At 48.0% G+C, this 20,954-nt stretch overlaps 1 protein-coding gene across 1 annotated transcript; it reads right to left on the bottom strand.

The window, feature by feature from the left end:
- Positions 1 to 29: 29 nt before the first annotated feature.
- Positions 30 to 19,354, bottom strand: SCAMP5 (secretory carrier membrane protein 5). Its single transcript, XM_067029363.1, has 7 exons — positions 19,251 to 19,354; positions 7,942 to 7,996; positions 7,050 to 7,178; positions 4,693 to 4,849; positions 3,530 to 3,631; positions 2,980 to 3,097; positions 30 to 2,714 (listed from the first exon to the last, which is right to left on the bottom strand). The coding sequence occupies exons 2-7, from the start codon at positions 7,946 to 7,948 to the stop codon at positions 2,520 to 2,522; spliced, it is 708 nt and encodes a 235-aa protein (XP_066885464.1). The 5' UTR covers positions 7,949 to 7,996; positions 19,251 to 19,354; the 3' UTR covers positions 30 to 2,519.
- Between the last annotated feature and the right edge of the window lie 1,600 nt (positions 19,355 to 20,954).

Below are 20,954 nucleotides of genomic sequence, written 5' to 3'. Positions count from 1 at the left end.
CCCACATGAAGACACATGACACAGCAGGACACAGAGGGCCAAATGTTCCCCTTTATTATGGTTCATTCAGTTACCACTGACAGACACATTGGCTCAGGCAGGTCAACTGCCAGTTGGAGAATGGTCTGTGTCTCCCAGAAACAAGGAGGGGCAGGGGGCACCAGCAGAATGCAAAAGCAGGTGACTGGCTGGCCAAAGACCTGAGGATTTCCAGACTGACCTGGGCCTTCTTCCACCCAACCCTCAAGCCAGACCATCCAGCAGAGATGAATCTGTGCCCAGCCCCCACTTCTCATACTGGCTCCCTCCCCAGGAAAGTGCATAGTTGCCTGGAGATGCAGCATCCCAGGGCCTGGACAAGCTGGGTCACACACAGGTAGCAGGTCTTCCTAAGGGCAGAGCCAGGGCATGGCCATACAGGTCTGAGCCAGGAAAGAGAAAGGGCAGGTAGGACAGGAAATAGACTGGAGGTGGCATCCAACAGGTCAAGGATGCTGGGCTGGCAGCTGGACCACAGGCCTCCTGGAGTTACCAGACAGACAAAGAGAAAGGGAGCCAGAGGTCTGGGAGGGGAGAAAGGAAATGGGAGGAAGAACCTAGACCTAGGGTATCTTTTTAGGTACTAGGGGCTGTGACAACTGCTTTCTGCAGAGAAAGTGGTGGAGGAGAGAGCCAATCACATTCTGGCCCAAGCCTAAGGGACCATTAGGAAGATAACTTCCCAGAGGCCCTAGTTCCCCTTATAGGAAAATGAAGTACCTGGAGCTCAAAGCTCAGGATGGCACCTGGAAATCCAGGTGTTGGGTTCTAAGCTGGAGCCACACAGAATGGCCAGGCGGGGTTTGGTTTTTCAAGCCACATAGCCCAGGTGGGAGGTGGGGGCAGTGAGTGAGAAATGGGCAGCTGTTCCTTGGGTGAGAACCCACTCTACTCCAGGCCTCTGAGAGAGCCAGGGCCTCTACCAACAACATTCTCACAATGCCTGGGACAGAACAGGCCTGCAGTCACTGTCCTGGAAAGGAAAGGGGTTGCTGACAGGGTGAGGAAGGGCCAAGAATCAAGTCTGGTAGGCAGAGGGGAGCAAGTAATCTTGATTTGAAAAAAAACAAGAGCCAGAGAATCTCCCCTCCCACCCCACCTAAACTGAAATCACATTCCAGCCATTGTGCTTCCATATAGGATTGGGCCTGTGCTTCTTCCTGGGCCTTGAATTCAAGTGCCCAGAACTGCCCTATGACCAAAAGTGAACTGGGATGGGGGGGATGCATGATCCCCTCTCACTGGGCCCTGGCTGCCTTCTCCTCTGATCTTCCCTCCAGAACCAGCCCTCTGAGCCTACCCCTTCTATCAGACTCAAACAGAACAGCTACTGCTCCCAGGAATCCAGTGGTCATTCAGAGACACCCAGCACCTGCCCAGTGGGCTTGGGCCAACCAAACGACACCCAGGGACCAGTAGTTATTTACATACCCTCTGCTCCATCTGCACCTTTACACCTGAAAATTGCCTGGACACTACCCAGCTCTTCAGGGAAGGCAGTGGAATCTGCCCTTATGGATGGCAGATGCCACCTAGAACACAGTAGGGGTAGGGTAGGAGAATCAGGCCACAGCCAGGACATAGGCAGACGGTGCTCAGTGGGGCTCTGGGAATAGAAGGAGGGGAAGGCAAGGCAGGGAAGAGAGGAGCCTGCCTTGCATTTCCATCCCCTGGGATTCAGGTACCCAGGTGGGCTCTGTATCTCCGGCTGTGGGCCCTCCCACATCAGGGCTAAGGCTCAGCTCCCCTGTCTGCTTCCTTGATCTGGGAAGGGGCTCAGTCTCAGGAGCAGATACAACTGGGACACTCAACCATGGAGAAGACAAAGAAAAGCCACATAGAGAAGAGAGAGACCCGGGGCAGGAGAAGGGACCACAGGAATCTGACAGCAGGAAGAGAGGAGGGGAGGAAGAGGTTGGGGGTGGGGGTGGGGAGAGACCTGGATCAGAAGGAGCAAAAGAAGATCCTCTGCAGGTCTCCACTCTCCCCACTACCATCCCCATGAGTTCTAAATACTGCTGCTTCCCAGTAAGACCAAAAGTGGAAACAGTTTCAGCTCATAACCCTTGGGAGGGGGCCAGGCTCTTCTGCTATGCCTCCCCCTGCCCCGTGAAGGGTCCCTGGGCCAAGGTCAGAGGGGGCAGCCTGGTGGAGGGTGGGGGGCTGGTTTAGTTCTAAACATACATCTAGCACCACAACAACAGAGACCTTCACTGCACACTATTCACAAGGGGACACAGACACAACTATCACCGCACGGGACAGCTCCACGTGAATCCAAGGGTGTGGGGGAGAGGATATACATACATACATATATATATATATATATATACGTATATATATATATATAAAACTCTGATTCTTTGTACAAAGTGGAGGAGGAGAAAAAGGGAAGGGGGAACCCTGCTTGGTCACCACAACGTGTGGCTTGAGCCCCCGTTCCACCGGCCCCCAGCCAGCTTCTGGTAGGCTTGGCTCGTTCACATCTCATTGGAGTATGTGTAGTTGGGGGTGGCAGAATACTGAGTCTGCGGCTGATTCATGGCACCCTGCGCCGCCCCCATGGCTGCATTCTGGGCTGCCTGCTGCACGTGCGGGTTCTTCCATGCCCCCGTGGTCCACTCCTCCTGAGCTTTGCTGAAACTCCCCCCGCTGCCCCGATAGAATTTATGAACCTGTAGAGTGAGGAGCACAAAGAAGGGTTAATCAAAAGGAAGAGGCAGCCCATCCAGAAAAGACATGGGAGCCAGAGAAAAGTCACCGTAAAAGCCAGTCCTCCCTCCCACCCATGCCCAGTGCACTGGGAGCAAAGTCCACCAAGCCATTCCAGAGTAAGTCCCTTGGAAGACCCCTGGGTCCTCGTGTAACTTGGGAGAAGGGTTGTTACAGATCACAGTCCCTTCCCAACACCACCCTCTAACCCTTGGGGTGACCACATACCATGCTGAGGGCAATGAAGGAAAAGACAGCCATGACCGTGAACATGACAGTGGGAATGAGCATCACCACCGCTGAGCCAACGTTCGTTCCGAAGAAGGAAATGGTAGCGATCCAGCCGCTGCAGAAATAGGCCAGCTGTGGGGCTGCCTTGAATGGTGAGGGGTACCCAGGAGCCACCCCACTAGAGTAAGGGACCATCTCATTGTCACAGGGAGAGACGATAGCATTGAATGCAAAGGGCCTGTGTCAGTGGTTCAGAAAGAACCCTTGGCTCAGGAAACAAGCTCCTCAGACATAAGGCTTCCTTCCCTCAGTTTAATCTCATGATGCTTGATACCACTCAGCACTCCTAAAAACCACTGCAAGGTTCTCATTCCCCTCTGATGCTATGGCTCTGTCTACTATAAACTATCCTGAATCCTTTTACACTTCCAATAACTCATGGTGTTCCTACAGGCTATGCAGCTTAGCCCACAGAAGTAAGCAAAGGACACACCCCAGGTGCCACCCTGCTAGCCCTGGGTCAGTCCCAGACACCCCAGTCTCTTACCAGACACCCCAGCCTGGGATGCCCACAGCCTGGATGATGCTGATGACCAGCTGGGCCATGAAGGTGAAGAAGAATGCCATGAAGCTGAAGGAGCTGTCAGTCCTGCAACAGAGGAGATGGCTTCCATCACCTGGGTAGAGGGCCAGGGCTTCCCTGCCTTCAAGAGTTCTAAGTCCTTCCAAGTTTAAGTGGGTACAAAATAGACAGAAGACATTTAAAGGCCTTAGTTAAGAGGCCAAAATAGGACAGCGTTTACCCATGGATCTTTGCAAGTTTCCATGTGTTAGGCCTGTGTGTACATTACATAGGGAGAGATCTCCTTATGAATGCACCACTCACTGGTACATGGATGGTTGGCCCCATTGGCACAGAAATAGATGGGTCCATTGTGGCAGGAATAAACAAACCCAGTGTCAATGGGCTGGACAGCCCTACTGGCACCAAGACATCTAGGTACATGGATGGATGGTCCCATAAGACAGAAAGTGTCATTGGCACAAGAACGGACACACTACTGGCACCAAGATTATAACCTAATTGGCACATACATGGATGGGTCCAATAGGCAAAGATATTTGAGATCACACTGGCACTGAGAGGGACACTCCATTGGCACAAAGACTGAAAATCCCACTTGACACAAGGTAGACACCCATTGGCACTAAGACAGCTAGCCCTACTGATACATGGGTGGGTAATCCCTCTGGCACAGAGTTGGATGCCCTCATTAGCACACAGTGTCAGTGGCACATGGATGGCTTGTTCCATTGGCACGTGGATAGATGGTCCACTTGGCGCCAAATCAGCTAGCCCCACGGGTACAAGGACAGGTGGCCCCGTTGGCAAAACTTATCATGCAGCTAGCTGCCTTGGGAAGGGAAAACAAGAACAGGCCTGGTTTCTATGTTGCCCCCACCCAAGGGTAGAGTGAGGAAGGAAGGAACTAAGAGAAAGGTTCTAACTTCCAGCCCTCTCACCCCAGCCTAGAGCTCCCAGGAAGCCTAAACCCTACCTGGCAGTCTGAGCTGAGGGTAAACAAAAGGAAAGTGAGTTTTCAGTATGGCAAAAAAAATAAAAATAAAAATAAAAATATATAGAGAAGAGACAGTGGAGATGGGCAAAGAGACAGGGTTAGGAGCTGGGGTTCAGCACCCATCACTTACTTGAAGGCCTTGTAAATGGGCCGAAACCAGCAGACGTAGGAGCAGGGTGTGAAGAGGATGAGCCAGAGAAAGGCGAGGCCAAAGTTGGTAGCTCCCCCGCCTCCGATCAGCCACGCGAGACAGCCCACCAGGTTCACGGCCAGCGTTACGCTATTCACTGCAGACCCAGGAGCACATGCACACACAGAGACAGACACCAGACATACACACAGACACCAAGGCCCATGCAGAAATATATGCGCACCCAGACACACACACATCCCCCACAACTCAACAAAGACCCACAATCAAACACAGGCAAACAGCACAAGCACAGAAAGATGAAGACACATACAAACACACATGCAAACCGCATTTGTACAGATTCACACCCACAAGTCACATCAGTGAATACACACACACAGACACACAAGACACACATACACATACATACACACAGGGAGTACAGACTGTGAGAAAGAAAACTGGGAGCTCAGACCAACCCCCTCCCACACCCGTTCCTGGAGATCTGAGAAATCCAGAGAACAAAGAGTCTCCAGATCAGGAACTCAGAGCCTCAGCCCAGCAAGCCCTGTTGAAGGGCCCCAAAGCCTCAGCCTGGGAGAAATGCTCTTCTCCTGATAAGAATTTCTCCTTATAAGAATGGCCTCAGCCCCTGGCCAGGGGGGCCAGACCCACAGCAATCACCAAGCCCAAGGCACAGTAAACCCATCTTCCATCTTCTCTTGCAAGGTAGGGCATGAAAAGGGGAAAGTAAAGGGTAACATCTCTTTAAGCCATTGTACCATCCGCTCCACACTTAAATGGGGCAGGCAGCAGTGGCTGGGTTCTGTCTTTCTTTAATCCATTTCTTAGACAACTATTATGCCACCTCCTCCAAGAAGCCTTCTTTCACTACTGCAGCCTTATTCATCTCCCATCCCTCTGACCTCCTGAAGACTTGGGTGCTCTCATGCTTCCCCAAGTACAAATCCCAGCCCATCAACCAAACTAGAAGCTCCCAAGAGTGAGACCCACGCTCCCCTTCCTCTGTGCCCACATAATCTAGCTGAACCTCGGAATCACTGTATCCTTGAGTCACAGCCAGCAGGAACCTCAAGTCTCCTCATCTGATGCTGTCACTCACACACACCCAGGTCATCTGACATAAGGGTGCTCCTTTCCTCGAACATTAGACTGAATCCATTTAAGGCCCCACAAAGACTTACTAAATAAATAAAGGAAGGCAGGCTTAATCTTGGCCTCAAACAGCCAGGTATCTATGGTCTTGGCTTCTGAATAGAACCCTGAAGCATCTCAAGGGTTATATACACTTCCTCAGGAACACAGCATCTGGCGGGCACCTAGTGAGGACTTAGGAAGATATTTATAGTCCTTAAATCCAGCTCCAGGATGAGATCTTCTCAGGGGCAGAGTTCCCAGAGCCCAGGGCCAGTGCTCCCCAAGTCTGGCCTGACAACGCTGTCACCTGTGAAGGTACACACTTCTCAGGGCCCCTCACAATGAGGGTAAGCATTTCTTTCTGTGAGTTTCAGCTATATTTCCTCCATCCCTGTTTATTGCCCCCAGATTTCCTGGAACCTTGGTGTTCTCACTGATTTTATTTGCTCTTTACATAGAACAGACATTAAACTGTTTTCATATTGGTTTACATCTCTCTTCCCAGTCCCACCTCTCTCCAGCTCACTTGATCTAGTACCCCGGCCGTAATTATTCTACTGCCACAGACCATGAGAAATTGGGGCTTTTAAACTCTCAACCTCAAAATCTTAGAACATTAAAACTCTAGACTCAACACAGAGCTACATGGAACCACAGCGATCACTAAGACAATATCCTCTTTCCTATAAATGAGGAACCTGCCACTTGGGAAGTGGAGTAACCAGCCCAGCCTCCTCCCATATCTCCTAAATCCCAGCTGAATGTTCTTTTTGAGCAATTTTCCAGAGAAAGCAAGAAAAATGAGGCTTTGAGGGGAGGATTCCTCTCCAAATTCAGAATCCTGAGGCAGTCACCAGAGGTTCCCTGGAAAACTACTCCAGTGAAAAGGAGAAGGAGCGGAAGAAATGAGGAATTACACCGCAGACAGAGACCCCCCACCTGGCTGCTCTGTGACTGGGAGATAGGGAGAGGCCTAGATGGGAGGTTGAGGGAAACTGAGGCCCAGCTGGGGAGTCGGCCCAGGAGAGGAGCCTGCAGGAGTCAGGCAGGGAAAGGCTTACTGGCCCACACAGATGCTGCAAGTGAGGCTGAAGGACACCGGGCCTGTGGGGACCCCGTCCCAATGCCCAGCACCCGCCAGCCTTCCCACTCCCCCACTCCCCAGCTATGGCCCACCCCCATCCCACAGCACTCACGCATCCAGAGGTAGTAGAGGCGCTTGGTCATGCTGAGATGCTGAGGAGGGATATCCGCCTCAAAGTCTTGGTAGAAACATGGCTTGAGCGGGATGAATTTGGGCAATGGTGGGAAGTTGTTCACTTTCTCTGTGGGCAAGGCGCATCACATGGTGTCACCCTGAATGTTCCCCTCCCTGATGATCCAATTTGATCACTCTTTCCCTGGCCTGGCCTGCCCTCTTGGCCCCTGTGGGCACAGGCCACTTTGCTATCCCCACCCAGCTCTCCCTGCTGCCTCAGGTCTCCCAAAGTAGCCCTGAGGCAGTGTCACTGTCTCTCAGAAGAATAAAAACAATAAACACTGTCCATCGGGGTGCAGCAACCTCTTCAGTGGGGGACCAGTTCCGGATAGAGGAAGCAGGATGGTGAGTCTGGGTACGTGGGTTCTAGCCTCCATTCCAACACTCATGCTCTTGGGTGAGTCACTACCCCTCTCCAGACCTCAGTTTATCCAGTGGGGTGGGGGTCAAACTAGATAGTCCCTACAGGTCCCTCCAGCTCTGAGCCTTTGGAAACCAGACAACTCAGAAACCAGAAGGAAAAGGTCTCAGAGTATTAGAGAGTAATGGTGACAGAGAGGATGGAGACTGAGCCACCCACACCACTTATCAGTCAGACAGAGAGTAGGACCAGAGCATCAGGATGCACTATCCCTGGTTCCCAGGGTCAGAGGTCTGACAGAGGCCTAGACAGTGAGGGTCTTGGATAAATAGGCCTCAGTGGGGAACCAGGGGAAATCCAGGGGCAAGAGGACAGAAAGAACCTGACCTTCAAAAACTAGGGGGCGTAAAGGGACCCCTACCCTAAGTTCACTGTTACATCCTACCCAAGTGGCCGACCCTCTCCTTACCTGACATGATGGCACCAGCCGGCCCAGCAGCCTGTCCACTCCTCTTTGTCCTGAACTGGAAGGAAAAAGAGCCAGAGAAGGTTGAGGATCATGGCTCACCCAACCTAGTCCTTCTCTTAGTCCCAGCCAGGCTGGATACTCCCTGGAGCAGGACTTATCTCACATTTCCATGGTGGAATGAACCGGAGGCAGCTCCCACCTCACAGAGCAGCAACGAAGACCCAATGCAGCCAAAAATAAATAAATAAATAGATAAATAAATAAATAAAATCTGTCAAAAAATTTAAAAAAAATACTGATATGGAAAGAACTCCACAATTACAAGTAGTTGAAAAAATGCAAGACATAGAATAGTTTATGCTACCTTTCATGTTGAAAAAAAGGAAAAAAAGGAGGGGAGAGGAGAATAAAAATATTTTTTGCTTTTGTCCCCAGAATCCTACTTCTAGTTATTTACCCACAAGTAAGAAACAACAAATACATGTTATTCAACATGACACTATTTTGCAATAGCAAAATGTTGGAAGCAACCTAAATGCAACTGTTTGAATAAACTATGGTACATCAGTCAATGGAGTAATATATAGATGTAAAAAAGAATGAAGATGATCTCCATGAACTGCTATGGAATGATTTCCAGGATATGCTGTGAAGTAGAAAAAGCAGGGAATTCCCTGGTGGTCCAGTGCTTAGGACTTGGCACTTTCACTCACTGGGCTGAGTTTGATCCTTGGTCAGGGAACTAAGAACCCACAAGCCTCGAAATGCGGCCAAAAACAGAAATAAACAAAAAAGAAATTTGAGAGAACCATTAAAATTGAAATAAAAACAAATGAGACACAAGAGGGAAGAGATATGGGAACATATGTATATGTATAACTGATTCACTTTGTTGTAAAGCAGAAACTAACACACCATTGTAAAGCAATTATACTCCAATAAAGATGTTAAAAAAAAAGATGGTAACTATGTGAGAAGATATGTTAATTAGCTTAATTGTAGTCATCATTTGACTATGTATATGTGTATTAAATCATGTTGTATACCTTAAATATATAATTTTTGTTAAAAAATAAAAACATAATATCAATTAAAAAAAAAAACAAATGAAGCTATCTATACTGTGAATTGATAACACAATCACACAGGAAAAAGAACTGGCCAAGTGACTTGATCTCAGTACTCTGTGTTCTCTTAGAGGGATATATCTCAAGAGCAAAAACAACTGGAAAGAAATCTGAAATCTTAGCGGGTTTACTGTTACTGTTGGTATTATTGTGGTGATTCTGAAACTCTGTCATGTGAACTGTAGCAGACAGCATATGAGAGAATGTGTTCATGTTGTTGGAACCTGGGTTCTCAGTGTTAGGTATGGAGACAGAAAATGGAATATAGGAAGGTAAGACAGAGTCCTGTGATGTTGGATTTGAATTGGAGGCATCGATATGAACTCATGACTTTAAAAATATGTGGCTGGTCCCAAGCCAGGACAAGGAAATACAACGTTAGCCTAAAACATCTGTGGTGCCAGAAGCAAGAAGGAATTCAACTAATTGGTATCAAGAGGACACCAGTTTGAAGGAGCTACCACCAGCCAAATTTGGGAGAATTAAGAGTATCAAAAATAATGACAGTAATATAACATTATTAAAAAATAATCCATGAGTCCAAAGTGACACTCTTATTTTTAAAAAGAAGAGGGAGGAAGAAAGAAAGAAAGCTATTCTTTGCAGAAGAATGCTAGCAGTAAGTGTAGGAGTGACAGAATTAGAAAATCCTAATTTTGCAATCATGAATGTAATAGCTGATTCAGACAAGGATCCTCAGTGGCTGCTAAATCTTTTACTGGATGAAAGATCGTTGGGGAATTCCCTGGTGGTCTAGTGCAGCGGTCCCTGACCTTTCTGGCACCAGGGACCAGTTACGTGGAAGACAATTTTTACATGCATGGTGCAGGGGTTGGGGGGTGGGGGTGGTTCACGCGGTAGCGCAAGCGATGGGGAGCGGTAGATGAAGCTTCGCTCTCTCACTGTGCGGCCCAGGTCCTAACAGGCCTCGGGCTGCAGACTGATGGGAGAGGGGAGTGGGGGACCTGTGGTCTAGTGGATAAGACTCTGCACTCCCAGTGCAGGGGAGCCAGGTTCGATCCCTGGTCAGGGAACTGGATCCCACATGCATACTGCAACTAAGAGTTCACATGCCACAACTGAAGAGCCCAAGCGCTGCAACTAAAGATCCTGTGTGCCGCAACTAAGACCTGGTGCAGCCAAATAAATAAATAAAATATTTTTTTTAAAAAAGCTACATGGCAACAAAAACTGATGTGTAAACCTTGACTGGAACCTGGTTCAAGAGGGAAATACTGGGATATCAGAGGAAACTTGAATATAGACTCTAGATAATATTATTATGTCTATGTAACATTTCTTGGGTGTGATAATGTTATTGAGGTTATGTAGGAAAATGTCCTTTTTCTTAGGAAATATGTGCTCAAGTGCTTAGGGGTAAAGTATCGTGATATCTGAAACTTGCTTCAAATAGTTCAGAAAAATAAGAAATAATGAATGGATAGATATAGACAGAATCAAAGCAAATGTGGCAAATGCTAACAATTGGTGAATCTGAGTGAAGTTATATGAGTGTCCCTTGTATTATTCTTTCAACTTTAGTTTAAAGTTTTCAAAATAAAAAGCTGGAGAAAAAATATGAGTAATGTCAGTAATGGATCATAACACACTGAAAAGAATGCATAAGTGCACTATAATACACAAAAGAAAGGGAGGAGGGAAAGAAAAGTTCTACTATAGAAGGAATGACATAATTTTTAAAATCATTATTTTGCAACCCCTATGTCAGAACTGATACAGGCAAGGATTAGCAATGGCTGCTTAAACCACTGGGTGGAAGGTGGTTAGGGAAGAGGGGAGTCACACAGTCTGAGTGTCACCCCCCAGATTATTTATTAATCACAAGAGAGTAAAGGTATTTCTACAACGAGAGGATCTGGCAGACCAACAGACCAAACTTAGCATTTCTGATAATGGGACAAAAGGACATTATGTGCCTTATGATGTGATACACACAGATACACACATAAGATCATCAATGCAGTATTATTGCCAAAATCTTTAATCTGAAAATAATTATTAAGAAAAAGAATTTGACAAATCCAGACTGTGGGAAATTCTCCAAGATAAACATTAGTGTCATGAAAGATAAAAATTGGTAAAGGGACTCATCTAAATTAAAGGAGACTAAAGAGACATGCAACCAACTGTAATGACTGGTTCTGGATTTTTTTTTTTTTTTTGTGGTACGCGGGCCTCTCACTGTTGTGGCCTCTCCCATTGCGGAGCACAGGCTCCAGATGCTCAGGCTCAGAGGCCATGGCTCACGGGCCCAGCCGCTCCGCAGCATGTGGGATCTTCCCGGGCCGGGGCACGAACCCGCGTCCCCTGAATCGGCAGGCGGATTCTCAACCACTGCGCCACCAGGGAAGCCCCTGGTCCTGGATTTTTAAATCACAGCTATAAAGGACATTTTTAGGACAAGTAGAGAAATTTGAATATAGACTGAACAGTAGATATCATTGTTCAATGTTAAATTTCTTAGGTGTTGTGGTTACATAGGAGAATATCTTTGCTCTTAGGAGATACATGCTGACATATTTAGAAATACAGTGTCTTGTCTGCTACTTACTTTCAAATGGATCTGCAAAAAAATCAGATAGGGAATTCCCTGGTGGTCCAGTGGTTAGGACTTGGCGCTTTCACTGCTGTGGGCCTGGGTTCAATCCCTGGTCAGGGAGCTAAGATCCCTCAAGCCACGCGGCATGGCCAAAAAAAAAATCAGAGATATCGATAGACAAAGAAAATGTCACGAAATGTTAACAGCTGGTGAATCTAGGTGAAGTACCCTAGTACAGGCGTTCATTGCACTATTCTTTAAACTTTTTGTAGCTTTGAAATTTTTCAAAATAAAAAGTTGGGGAAATAGACATACAGATGGCCAGCAGGTATCAATACAGGAAAAGATGCTCAACATCACTAATCATCAGGGAAATGCAAATCAAAACCACAATGAGTTATCACATCACACATGTTAGAATGGCTGTTATAAGAAGGATGAGATACCAAATGTTGGTGAATGAAATCTTGCCATTCGTGACAACATGAATGGACCTTGAGAGCATTATGCTAAGGGAAATAAGTCAGACAAGGAAAGACAAATACTGTATGATCTCATTTATTTGTGGAATCTAAAACAAAATAAAATTTTAAAAAGCAAACAAACAAAAAACCAAGCTCATCCATAGAGAACAGATTGGTGGTTTCCAGAGGTGGGGGCTGTGGGGTGGGTGAAATGGGTGAAGGGGGTCAAAAGGTACAAACTTCCAGTTCTAAATAAATAAATCACCGGGATGTAAGGTACAGCATGGTGACTACAGTTAATAACACTGTACTGCATATTTGAAAGTTGCTAAGAGAGTAAATCTTAAAAGTTCTCATCAAAGGGAAAAGAAATTCTGTAACTATGTGTGGCAGTGGATGTTAACTAGCCTTACTGTGGTGATCATTTCACAATATAGACAAATATTATGTTGTACAAATATCATTATGTTGTACACTTGAAAGTAATGTATGTCAATTATACTTCATAAAAATAAATAAAGGGACTTGGTGGCACAGTGGATAAGACTTGGCACTCCCAATGCAGGGGGCCCGGGTTCAATCCCTGGTTGGGGAACTAGATCCCACATGCATGCCGCAAATAAGTTTGCATGCCACAACTAAGAAGGCTGGAGCCACAACTAAGGAGCCTGCCTGCAGCAACTAAGGATCCCATGTACTGCAACTAAGGAGCTGGCGAGCCGCAGCTAAGACCTGGCGCTACCAAATAAATAAATAAATATTTAAAAATAAATAATAAATAAAATTTTAAAAATAAATAAATAAATACTTTTAAGTCGGGAGGGGGATATATACAGTTGTATTTGGTAATATATACACAAAGAATCTCTAGTAGGACATCAAGAAAAAAATAATTGTGGTTCCTGGGGGCCAGAGGAACTGAATACATGCGGAGTAGGGGAGTAGGCGGGAGGAAATTTTTACTATGTATCTTTATACCATCAAATCCAAGACACCATCAATTTTAAGATAGATCATTATCGTATTGAACAAAAGAAAGAAAAAAATAACCACCAACCTATAATGATAAGATGCCAAAATTTTAAAGACACAGACATTAAAATGTTTTTGGAAATATCAAAATGTTCATCTTAGAATTGATGAAATTTAGGACATCTTTTTGAATTATGAATCATGTAAATGTATTACCTGTTTAAAAAAAAAAAAGTCAGGCAGAAGAGGATGAGCTGGCAGAGAATGAGCAGGAGCAGCTGATGAGGCAGGAGGAAAACCAGGAGAGTGTGAAGTCTCCAAAGCCAGGAGTAGAGAGTGGACAAATATGACAGATGCCACTGAGAGGTCCAGCATGGAAAGGGCTGGACTGAAAAATGTTCAGTACGCTCAGCAACAGCAAGTCACCTGTGACCCCAGCAAGAACTACTTTGGTGGTGGTGGCAGCTGGGAGTTGGGGGGAAGGGTGGGAAGGGGTAGTAGCAGCCAAATTATATAGCTGAACACATAAGCTGAGAGCAGGTGTAGACAGCACGTTGAAGAAGCCTGCCTTGGAAGAGAACAGAGACAGGGTACTACCTCGGTGGGCTATGGGGTCCAGGGAGGACTATGTCTGAGGGTTGTTTGTTTAGGATGTTAATAAGCTAGAGATGTGAAAGATCTAGGGAAGAGTTGCAATTACAATAGAGACAGACGTTAATTAATGGAGCAAACCCCTGAAAGGAGGAGAAGCATGAGGTCCAGTGCAAAGAGGTGGGACAAGCCTCAATCCTAACAGGTGGGAAGGAGAACATGATGCAGGCAGATGGGGGAGGTTTGAGGCCTTGGAAAGGACAGTGCATGTCCCACCTATCTGCTTCAATTTTCTCTGTAATAGGGGAGACACGTTTGAGTTGAAAGTGAGGTGGTAAGAGTAGAGGTGCAGTTAAATCAAGGGGCAATTACACCACAGCCTGAGAAGTGCTCCAGGAGAGCAAGTACACAAAGCTGTGGGAACACAGAGGAGCACCTCCCTGGTCCATCCTGGAAAAGCCAGGGAGGGCTTTATAGAGGAAGTGATATCAGAGTTGAATCCTGAAGGATGAATGAGAGTTGGCCAGGAAAGGAAAAAATCAGGAAAGCACATGCAAAGCGAAGGTCAGGAGAGTAACAGCATGGCGAATTCAAGGAACAGAAAGAAGTAGAGCACACAGAGATAAAGTCCAAAGTGGAAGGAAGTAAGAAAAGGCAACAATAGGATTGAAAGGTGGGAGGGGCCAGTCATCCTGGCCTTGAAGGCCATGAGCAGGATTTGAGCTTTATCCTGAGACTTCCAAGACTCTGAAGATTTCTATTCTTCTTCTCCTTTTAAAAAATATAATCTCAAAGTTTCTTTTTTAATAAAATGAAATTATGTTGCTTTTTAGCAACATGTATACAAATATCTGCAAGTTAAAAAAAAAAATCAAAGTGCATAAAGTAGAAAATACAAGTTCTTCCAAAAGCCACCTTCTCAGTGGTCACCCCTTTAACAGTCTGACCTTTAGGTTTTTGGTTTTTATGTATACATAAGCATATATGACAAAAATAAGATCATTTTATACACATTCTTTTATAACCTGTTTTTTTCCACTCAATATCTCATGAAAATGTTTCATGTCAATGAATACAGGTTACCTCAACCTTTTTAATGACTGGTCAACCAGGTCAACAACGTCCATGGCCATAGAGTGGTCAGGTGTGACATGGGCTGATTTGGCAATTAGGAGGTCACAGCTTCAGGAAGTGGTGGGGTAGAGGCCAGCTGCCCAGAAATGAGGGAACATGAGGAGAGGAAGAGGGACAAGTCTAGCAGACTAATCTTTCAAAAAACTCAGCTGAGGGACACCCCTGGCGGTCCAGTGGTTAAGACTGCGCCTTCTAATGCAGGGGGTGTAGGTTTGATCCCTGGTCAGGGAGCTAAGATCCCACATGCCTCGCAGCCAAAAAACCAAAACTTAAAAAAACAGAAGCAATATTGTAACAAATTAAATAAAGACCTAAAAAAATTTTTTTAAATCAAAAAACTCAGCTGAGACTTTAATATAACATAGAGGATATTAGTGTCAAAAAAGAAACACCATACACTAAAGGATTAATAGTAGCGATCTCTTGATAGTGACATTACAAGTTATTTGTTGTCTTTCTTTTATCTTTATTTTCTAAAATTTCTGCAACAGTCATATATCACTTTTCTAGTGCGACAAAGCCATAGGTTTAAAACAGCAGCAGTTAGAGGAAGACATACAGTTAGAAAGGTTTTTCCAGATAGGAGACTTGAGCATATATATAAGCTGGGAGGAAAGTATTATTAAGGAAAACGGTGGAGAGGCTGAAGATACAGTAGAGGGGGAAAGAGCTGACAGACACTGGTATCTCAGGAGATAGGTAGGGCCAGCATCCATAGCACAGAGCGGGTATGTTAGATTAGGAGCCCTCCTTCTAATGGGATTCAAGAAGTGGAGAAACATAAGTGTGGTTCCAACTCCCACATACAACCCCCCCCCCCAACTAACCCTCTCCATGAGTAAAGAGCTTTGGGATAATAGTCCAAGTTTGGAATACTCCTCCCATGGACTAGAATGGAGAGATGATGGGAAGAGGAAAGGGGTTTCTAGAAGTGATGGAGGGACAGCTGAGGCTGGAGACCCTCCACGGAAGCAGAACCAGACTGCCCTGGTATGTGATGGCCACCAGAAGCTTTCCACATTCTGAGTGTAGAATCCAGAATTGGGGGGTCTGCTGCTGGGGTGGGACACACAGGCAAAGTGGCATGGTCATTGAAGGCATGAGCCAGAGAATGCTTAAAATCCTGGACCATGGAGTCCAGGAAGGACACAGAAAGTGACATGCTCATGAGATACAGAAAATGGAGGTGTCAGAGAACTTGAGGTCTCCTTGAGGTCCCAAAGTAGGTAAAGCAGAAATTGGACTGTGGTCAGAGAATGATACTGGAGTTTAAGATTTTGGAGGTGGCCACATGCCATTGATGACCAGACTCAGGTGTAGCTGGTAGAAAGGGTGGCCAAAGGAGGCACTGCCCCCATGAGACAATGGGATGTGGAAAGGTAGACTGTGGTCCAGCACTAATGTCCTCCAGAGAAACAAAGAAGAGAGGGAGGGGGAGAGTGGGCAATAACTAGATTGTAGGAGCCTCAAGGAAGGAGGCTCTAACCCTGGCTCCAACCTGACCCCCGTCCGGTCCCAGGCTGTCTCCCAAAGGTGTGCCGATGGTTACAGAGAAGTCAGTGTAGCAAAGTATGGATGGTGGGAAAGCCAGCACTCAGGGCCAGAGCACAGAGCAAGGCTGCCTTGTTTGTACATGGTTAGCCCAGAGAGAGTTTAGGCTTGGGAGGGCTACAGGAGGTTGAAGACATGGAAAGTTCCAGGTTCTTCTGCTCTTATAGCAGGGCTTAGCCTTTATACTTGTGTTGGAGGAGGGGGAGCAGCAATGACTGGCCTCTGCAAACCGGAGTTCTTAAACTGAAAAATGGGAGAAGTAGCAATTTATTCCTCAACTGAGAGTCTTTCATAACGCTGGGAGGCATTGGGGGTGCTACATATTCCCCCAAAGATGTAGGCCTAAGGAAGCACCTCCTTAGTTATCAATAAGCAAATATTAACTAAATTTTGTTCAAAAAAAACAGACTATAATTTATTCCATTTCTAACTGTGAAGTTGGGAGGACAGAAGGTCCCACGGTAGAGTGAGGTCCATGGCAGAGAGAAGGGAGTCAAGTCTGGCCTCAGATCAGGACAGGGACCTGGGATTAGTTCCAGGACTCCCTACTCATCAGCCTTCCCTCCTCCCCAGCATGAGCCCCCATCCTTGGCATAGAAATGGTCATTTTCTTGCTGTCTGCCCAGAGCCTATCTGCTAAGATGGAAGTTTCCCACTCTTGCTCTACCTCTGGTCCCCTTATCCCACACCCAATCCCATATCTCCAGCCCTGATGTCCCCAAACTATGAATATTCCTCAGAGAAAAGTACACCCCTAGCATTGCTATCACTGTCCTATGATGACTCTTCAGTAGCCCCTACTGATCCTGTGCTTGGCAATCAAGACCTTGTGTCAATCAGCTACAAACCTCAGACACACCACCTTTTGCTTCTCTATCACAGGCTGACCTGCTTCCCACACAACCCAGCTTCATGCAGATCACATCAAGCCATCCTGTCTGCTTCCAGCGACCCTAAACCAGAGCCTTATCAGCTTCTCTGAGTCCTTCTATTTTTCTTACATCCCAACTCTTCTGGGAAGCCCTTCCAGACATCCCTGCTGTGCCTCCCACTGCTTAAATTCTGAACCAGTTATTGGGCACCAAGTGCTCACTCATTCTCATCCAATCTCTTCCTCATTCCGTCATGGATGGGGCTTCCAGGAGGGACCCAGCACAGGGCAGGGCACAGAGAATGGTCAATCATATTCTTGCTTAAGCCTTGGACACCCTCCCGGGGTAGGAGTGGAGCAACTGACGCCCTCCCCAAATCAGGCTAAGCCCACAGCTCCTGTGAACCCTGCTGTACCACACTTCCTCCAGGAGACGTTCAGAGACTCCGAGCTGTCAGCAAGGAAGGAAGTGCAGCCTGTAGAGGAACTGCTGTGGGGACGGGGCAGGGACAGGGAGAGGAAGGCAGAGGCAGGGGGGAGAAAAGGAAAAGGAAGAGGTAGAAGAACTGAGAAGGATGCTCTAAAATAGAACAAGCAGCTTCCTCAAGGGAGGTCAGTACTTAGTCTTATTATTTCATCCCTAGAGAAAGGTGCTGGTAAAGAGATACCCAGAGAGAGGAATCAATTTGTTCACAGGTGGCCAGCCAGCCCACCAGAGAAAGGGTTAAAGAAACAGGAACAGAGCCCAAGGCCCCTAACCAGAGCTCCTCTCCCAGGACCCTGCTAACTCTCCATGGGTTTGCTAGACCTAAGAAGACCCTCTTTCTGTGGCCCATGACAAGTCAGTCCTCTTTCAGCAACTCAGGCTCATCAAACCCAGATCAAATCTCAACTAGCACGATCTGTGCAGCCCCAGACAAAATCTCTCTGCCAGTCATGCCCCTGCAAGAACCATTTCCCTCTCTCAGAGGCCTGAGAGGGGAGGCAGAACAGTTAGGGCACAGGCTGCAAAATTCTCCAGACTTCTCCACCCCATGCGCACAGTCACGTGGCTGGACTCACAGGCCAGGCTCCCCGACAGCTATGCTAAATTCCCACCTCTATGCCTTTGCCCAAACTATTCCCCGAAAATGCCCTCTGTTACCTCTCCTCTTATCCCAATCTCACTGCCTCCAAGAAGCCTCCTATTCACTACCTCTTGCCTCCCTTTCTCCTTGTGCTCCTAGTGTCCACGGGAAAGTCTGCCCGACCCTCCCTAAACTCCTTCTCCTGGAGCTGGGGCATTGCCGGTTTGAACTGCCTGAGATAGTGAATTCTCAGTCCAAGACTATACTGGGTTTTCCCAACCTTTGGATCAGGAGCTCCCAGAGGAAGGGGCAGAGACGGGTTCCCAAACATCTCACCCCAATCCTCGTGACTGACTCCTGTCAGCGTTGGAATGAGCTTCATCTGGCGCCCCCAACACACCACCCCAAAGCCCTGGTGGCCCACAGGCTTAAGCCAATGCACCCATCCCATGAAACACTGCGGCGGTTCAGACGAGCTGTCCAAAGGTCCGGGGTCTGGGAGGTGGGGAGTACAACCTGCATCCACCTGCAGGCGCCTCTTGTGAGGAAGGACCCAAAGGAGGCCACAGTCACCCCGCCTCCAGACGCCCCCATCCCAGGCCGCGTGCGCCATCCCCAGGAGGAGGAAGAGGCCTGTTTCCAGGGAACGCCAGGTGGGGATGAGGGGGTATGGAGGGCCCAAGGCCCAGGCTCCAGAATCCAGGGATCTGACGTCATCCAAGACTGGGTTCCTTCTGTGGGAGCCGGGAATGGGGATGGCGGGGGTTGGGGGGGTCTGGGGCACCCGAGGTTCTCTTCCCCCGCCCCAACAGGGAAGGTCACCTCGACTCTGTGCCTCTCCAGCTCGACCTGCCTCCGGCATCCAAAGGTGAAGCGTAGGGGGTACAAAGCTGGAGATGGGGTGACCCCCTCTCGCCCTGCGCCCAACTTCCCTACAAAGCCCTTTTTTGGCCCTTTAGGCCCGGGACTCACCCGCTGCTGTCGCTCGGCTGCGGAAAGGCCGCCGCGCTGCGCTGCTATGCACCCAACGATGCGGCGCGGAGCCGGCCGCGAGCGGCTCCGGGGCTGGGGACGGGATGCGCGAGCGTGCGCGCGCCTCGGAGCCAGCTCCTCGCGCGCCCGCGCCGGCCTGCCTGCAGCAGCCGCTCTCGCGAGATTCCCGGGCTTCCTCTAGGGCCGCTCCTCCTAAACTCGCGAGAAGGAAGGCCTGGCCATCCCCGCACCTTACAGGAGCTGTCCGAGGTGCTAAGTTCCAGGGACAGGGCCAGATCAGGTGGTCGGCAGGCATGGCGGGGACAAGAGCAAGGGGAGAACGTCGAGGAAGAGACCCAGAAATGGGAGTCTGGTACCAACAATCAGAGCCTCAGCTTCCAAATCTGCAAACTGGGGAAAATAACCTCCCATGCCAGTCCCAGGAGCCACTGGGACGTACCAGAAAGTAAGAACGAGAGGGCGTTTTGTGAGCAGGAGTGTGATGACTGGTGAAGGCCCTTCAGATCCACAGACCCAAAGTGACAGAGAGGGGATGGAGGATGGAAGATCAGAGATGAAACATAAAGAGACAAAAACGAGACATAGACAAGGACACACAAATCCAAAAAAGATAGACATAGAAAGACAAGAGAGGAGAGCCATGAACATAGAGACATAGAAACACGAAGAGACAGAGACATGGAGAGATCAAGATTTGGAGAGGGAAAAAAAAGACAAAGAAAGATAGACGGGAGAGAGCATGAGGAAGTGAGAAAGAGATAAGAAATAGGGACTGGGCTTCCCTGGTGGCTCAGTGGTTGAGAGTCCGCCTGCCGATGCAGGGGACACGGGTTCGCGCCCCGGTCTGGGAAGATCTCACATGCCGCGGAGCGGCTGGGCCCATGAGCCATGGCCGCTGAGCCTGAGCATCCGGAGCCTGTGCCCCGCAACGGGAGAGGCCACAGCAGTGAGAGGCCCGGGTACCGCAAAAAAAAAAAAAAAAGAAATAGGGACTGACAAACTACACAGAGGGATAGAAAGGGAGAGGCCTAGAAAGAAAAACAGAAAAAGAAAGAGAGATAGAGAGGAAGGGAAAGAGAAAGAAAGAAACTGTGTTATGCAGAGATGAACACTGAAAGTGAGTAGAAATCAGGCTAAATGATTAAAACCCAGAACCAATGAGGGTTGAGAGAGACCCACTTGGAGAGATGGGGCTGGGAGTGAAAGACAGACTGGCTTTTTTTGTGAGTGATGTTTACATTGTAAACGTCCTGTGGGATATTTACAACCAGGGCCACCCTCTCTCTGTCCTGCCAGCCAATGGCTCCTGCCCTCCACAGTGCCCTCTGCCCACACCATCCTGGGCCTGGAAAGGGGCCTCAGTGGGTGGGAGACACTGAGGGGATTCTTTACCCAGAATAAGGGCCCATTGTCTGGTCTCAGCCTGCTGGGAGTGGGGCCTCACTCCCACAGCTGGGATAGAAAGGGGGCCAGAGTGAAGAAAGGCAGACAGGAATTAGTGCAGGAGAGGCAAGGAAAGGGAGGGAGCCTCAGGGGCTATGGAGTGTTGTGCAAGAAGTATAATCTATGCCAATCAGAACGGAAGAGTTATGGGCTACAGGGCAGGACAAAGAGGTTCTGCTTTTGATCCTGCCTCTGGTTCACTTGCATAATAACTGCCCTCTATCCTGCTATAAGACAAGC

The sequence above is a fragment of the Kogia breviceps genome, chromosome 3, assembly GCF_026419965.1.
Source record: "Kogia breviceps isolate mKogBre1 chromosome 3, mKogBre1 haplotype 1, whole genome shotgun sequence".
Classification (NCBI taxonomy): Eukaryota; Metazoa; Chordata; class Mammalia; order Artiodactyla; family Physeteridae; genus Kogia; species Kogia breviceps.
This window is presented reverse-complemented; position numbering and strand designations above follow the sequence as displayed.

Excerpts from the sequence above, each read along its gene's own strand:
- SCAMP5 (XM_067029363.1), bottom strand. Across the intron at positions 3,098-3,529 it reads ATCCCAGGCTGGGGTGTCTG|CGGCTGGATCGCTACCATTT; the intron begins GTAAGAGACTGG and ends CTATTTCTGCAG. Across the intron at positions 2,715-2,979 it reads CCTTCATTGCCCTCAGCATG|GTTCATAAATTCTATCGGGG; the intron begins GTATGTGGTCAC and ends CTCACTCTACAG.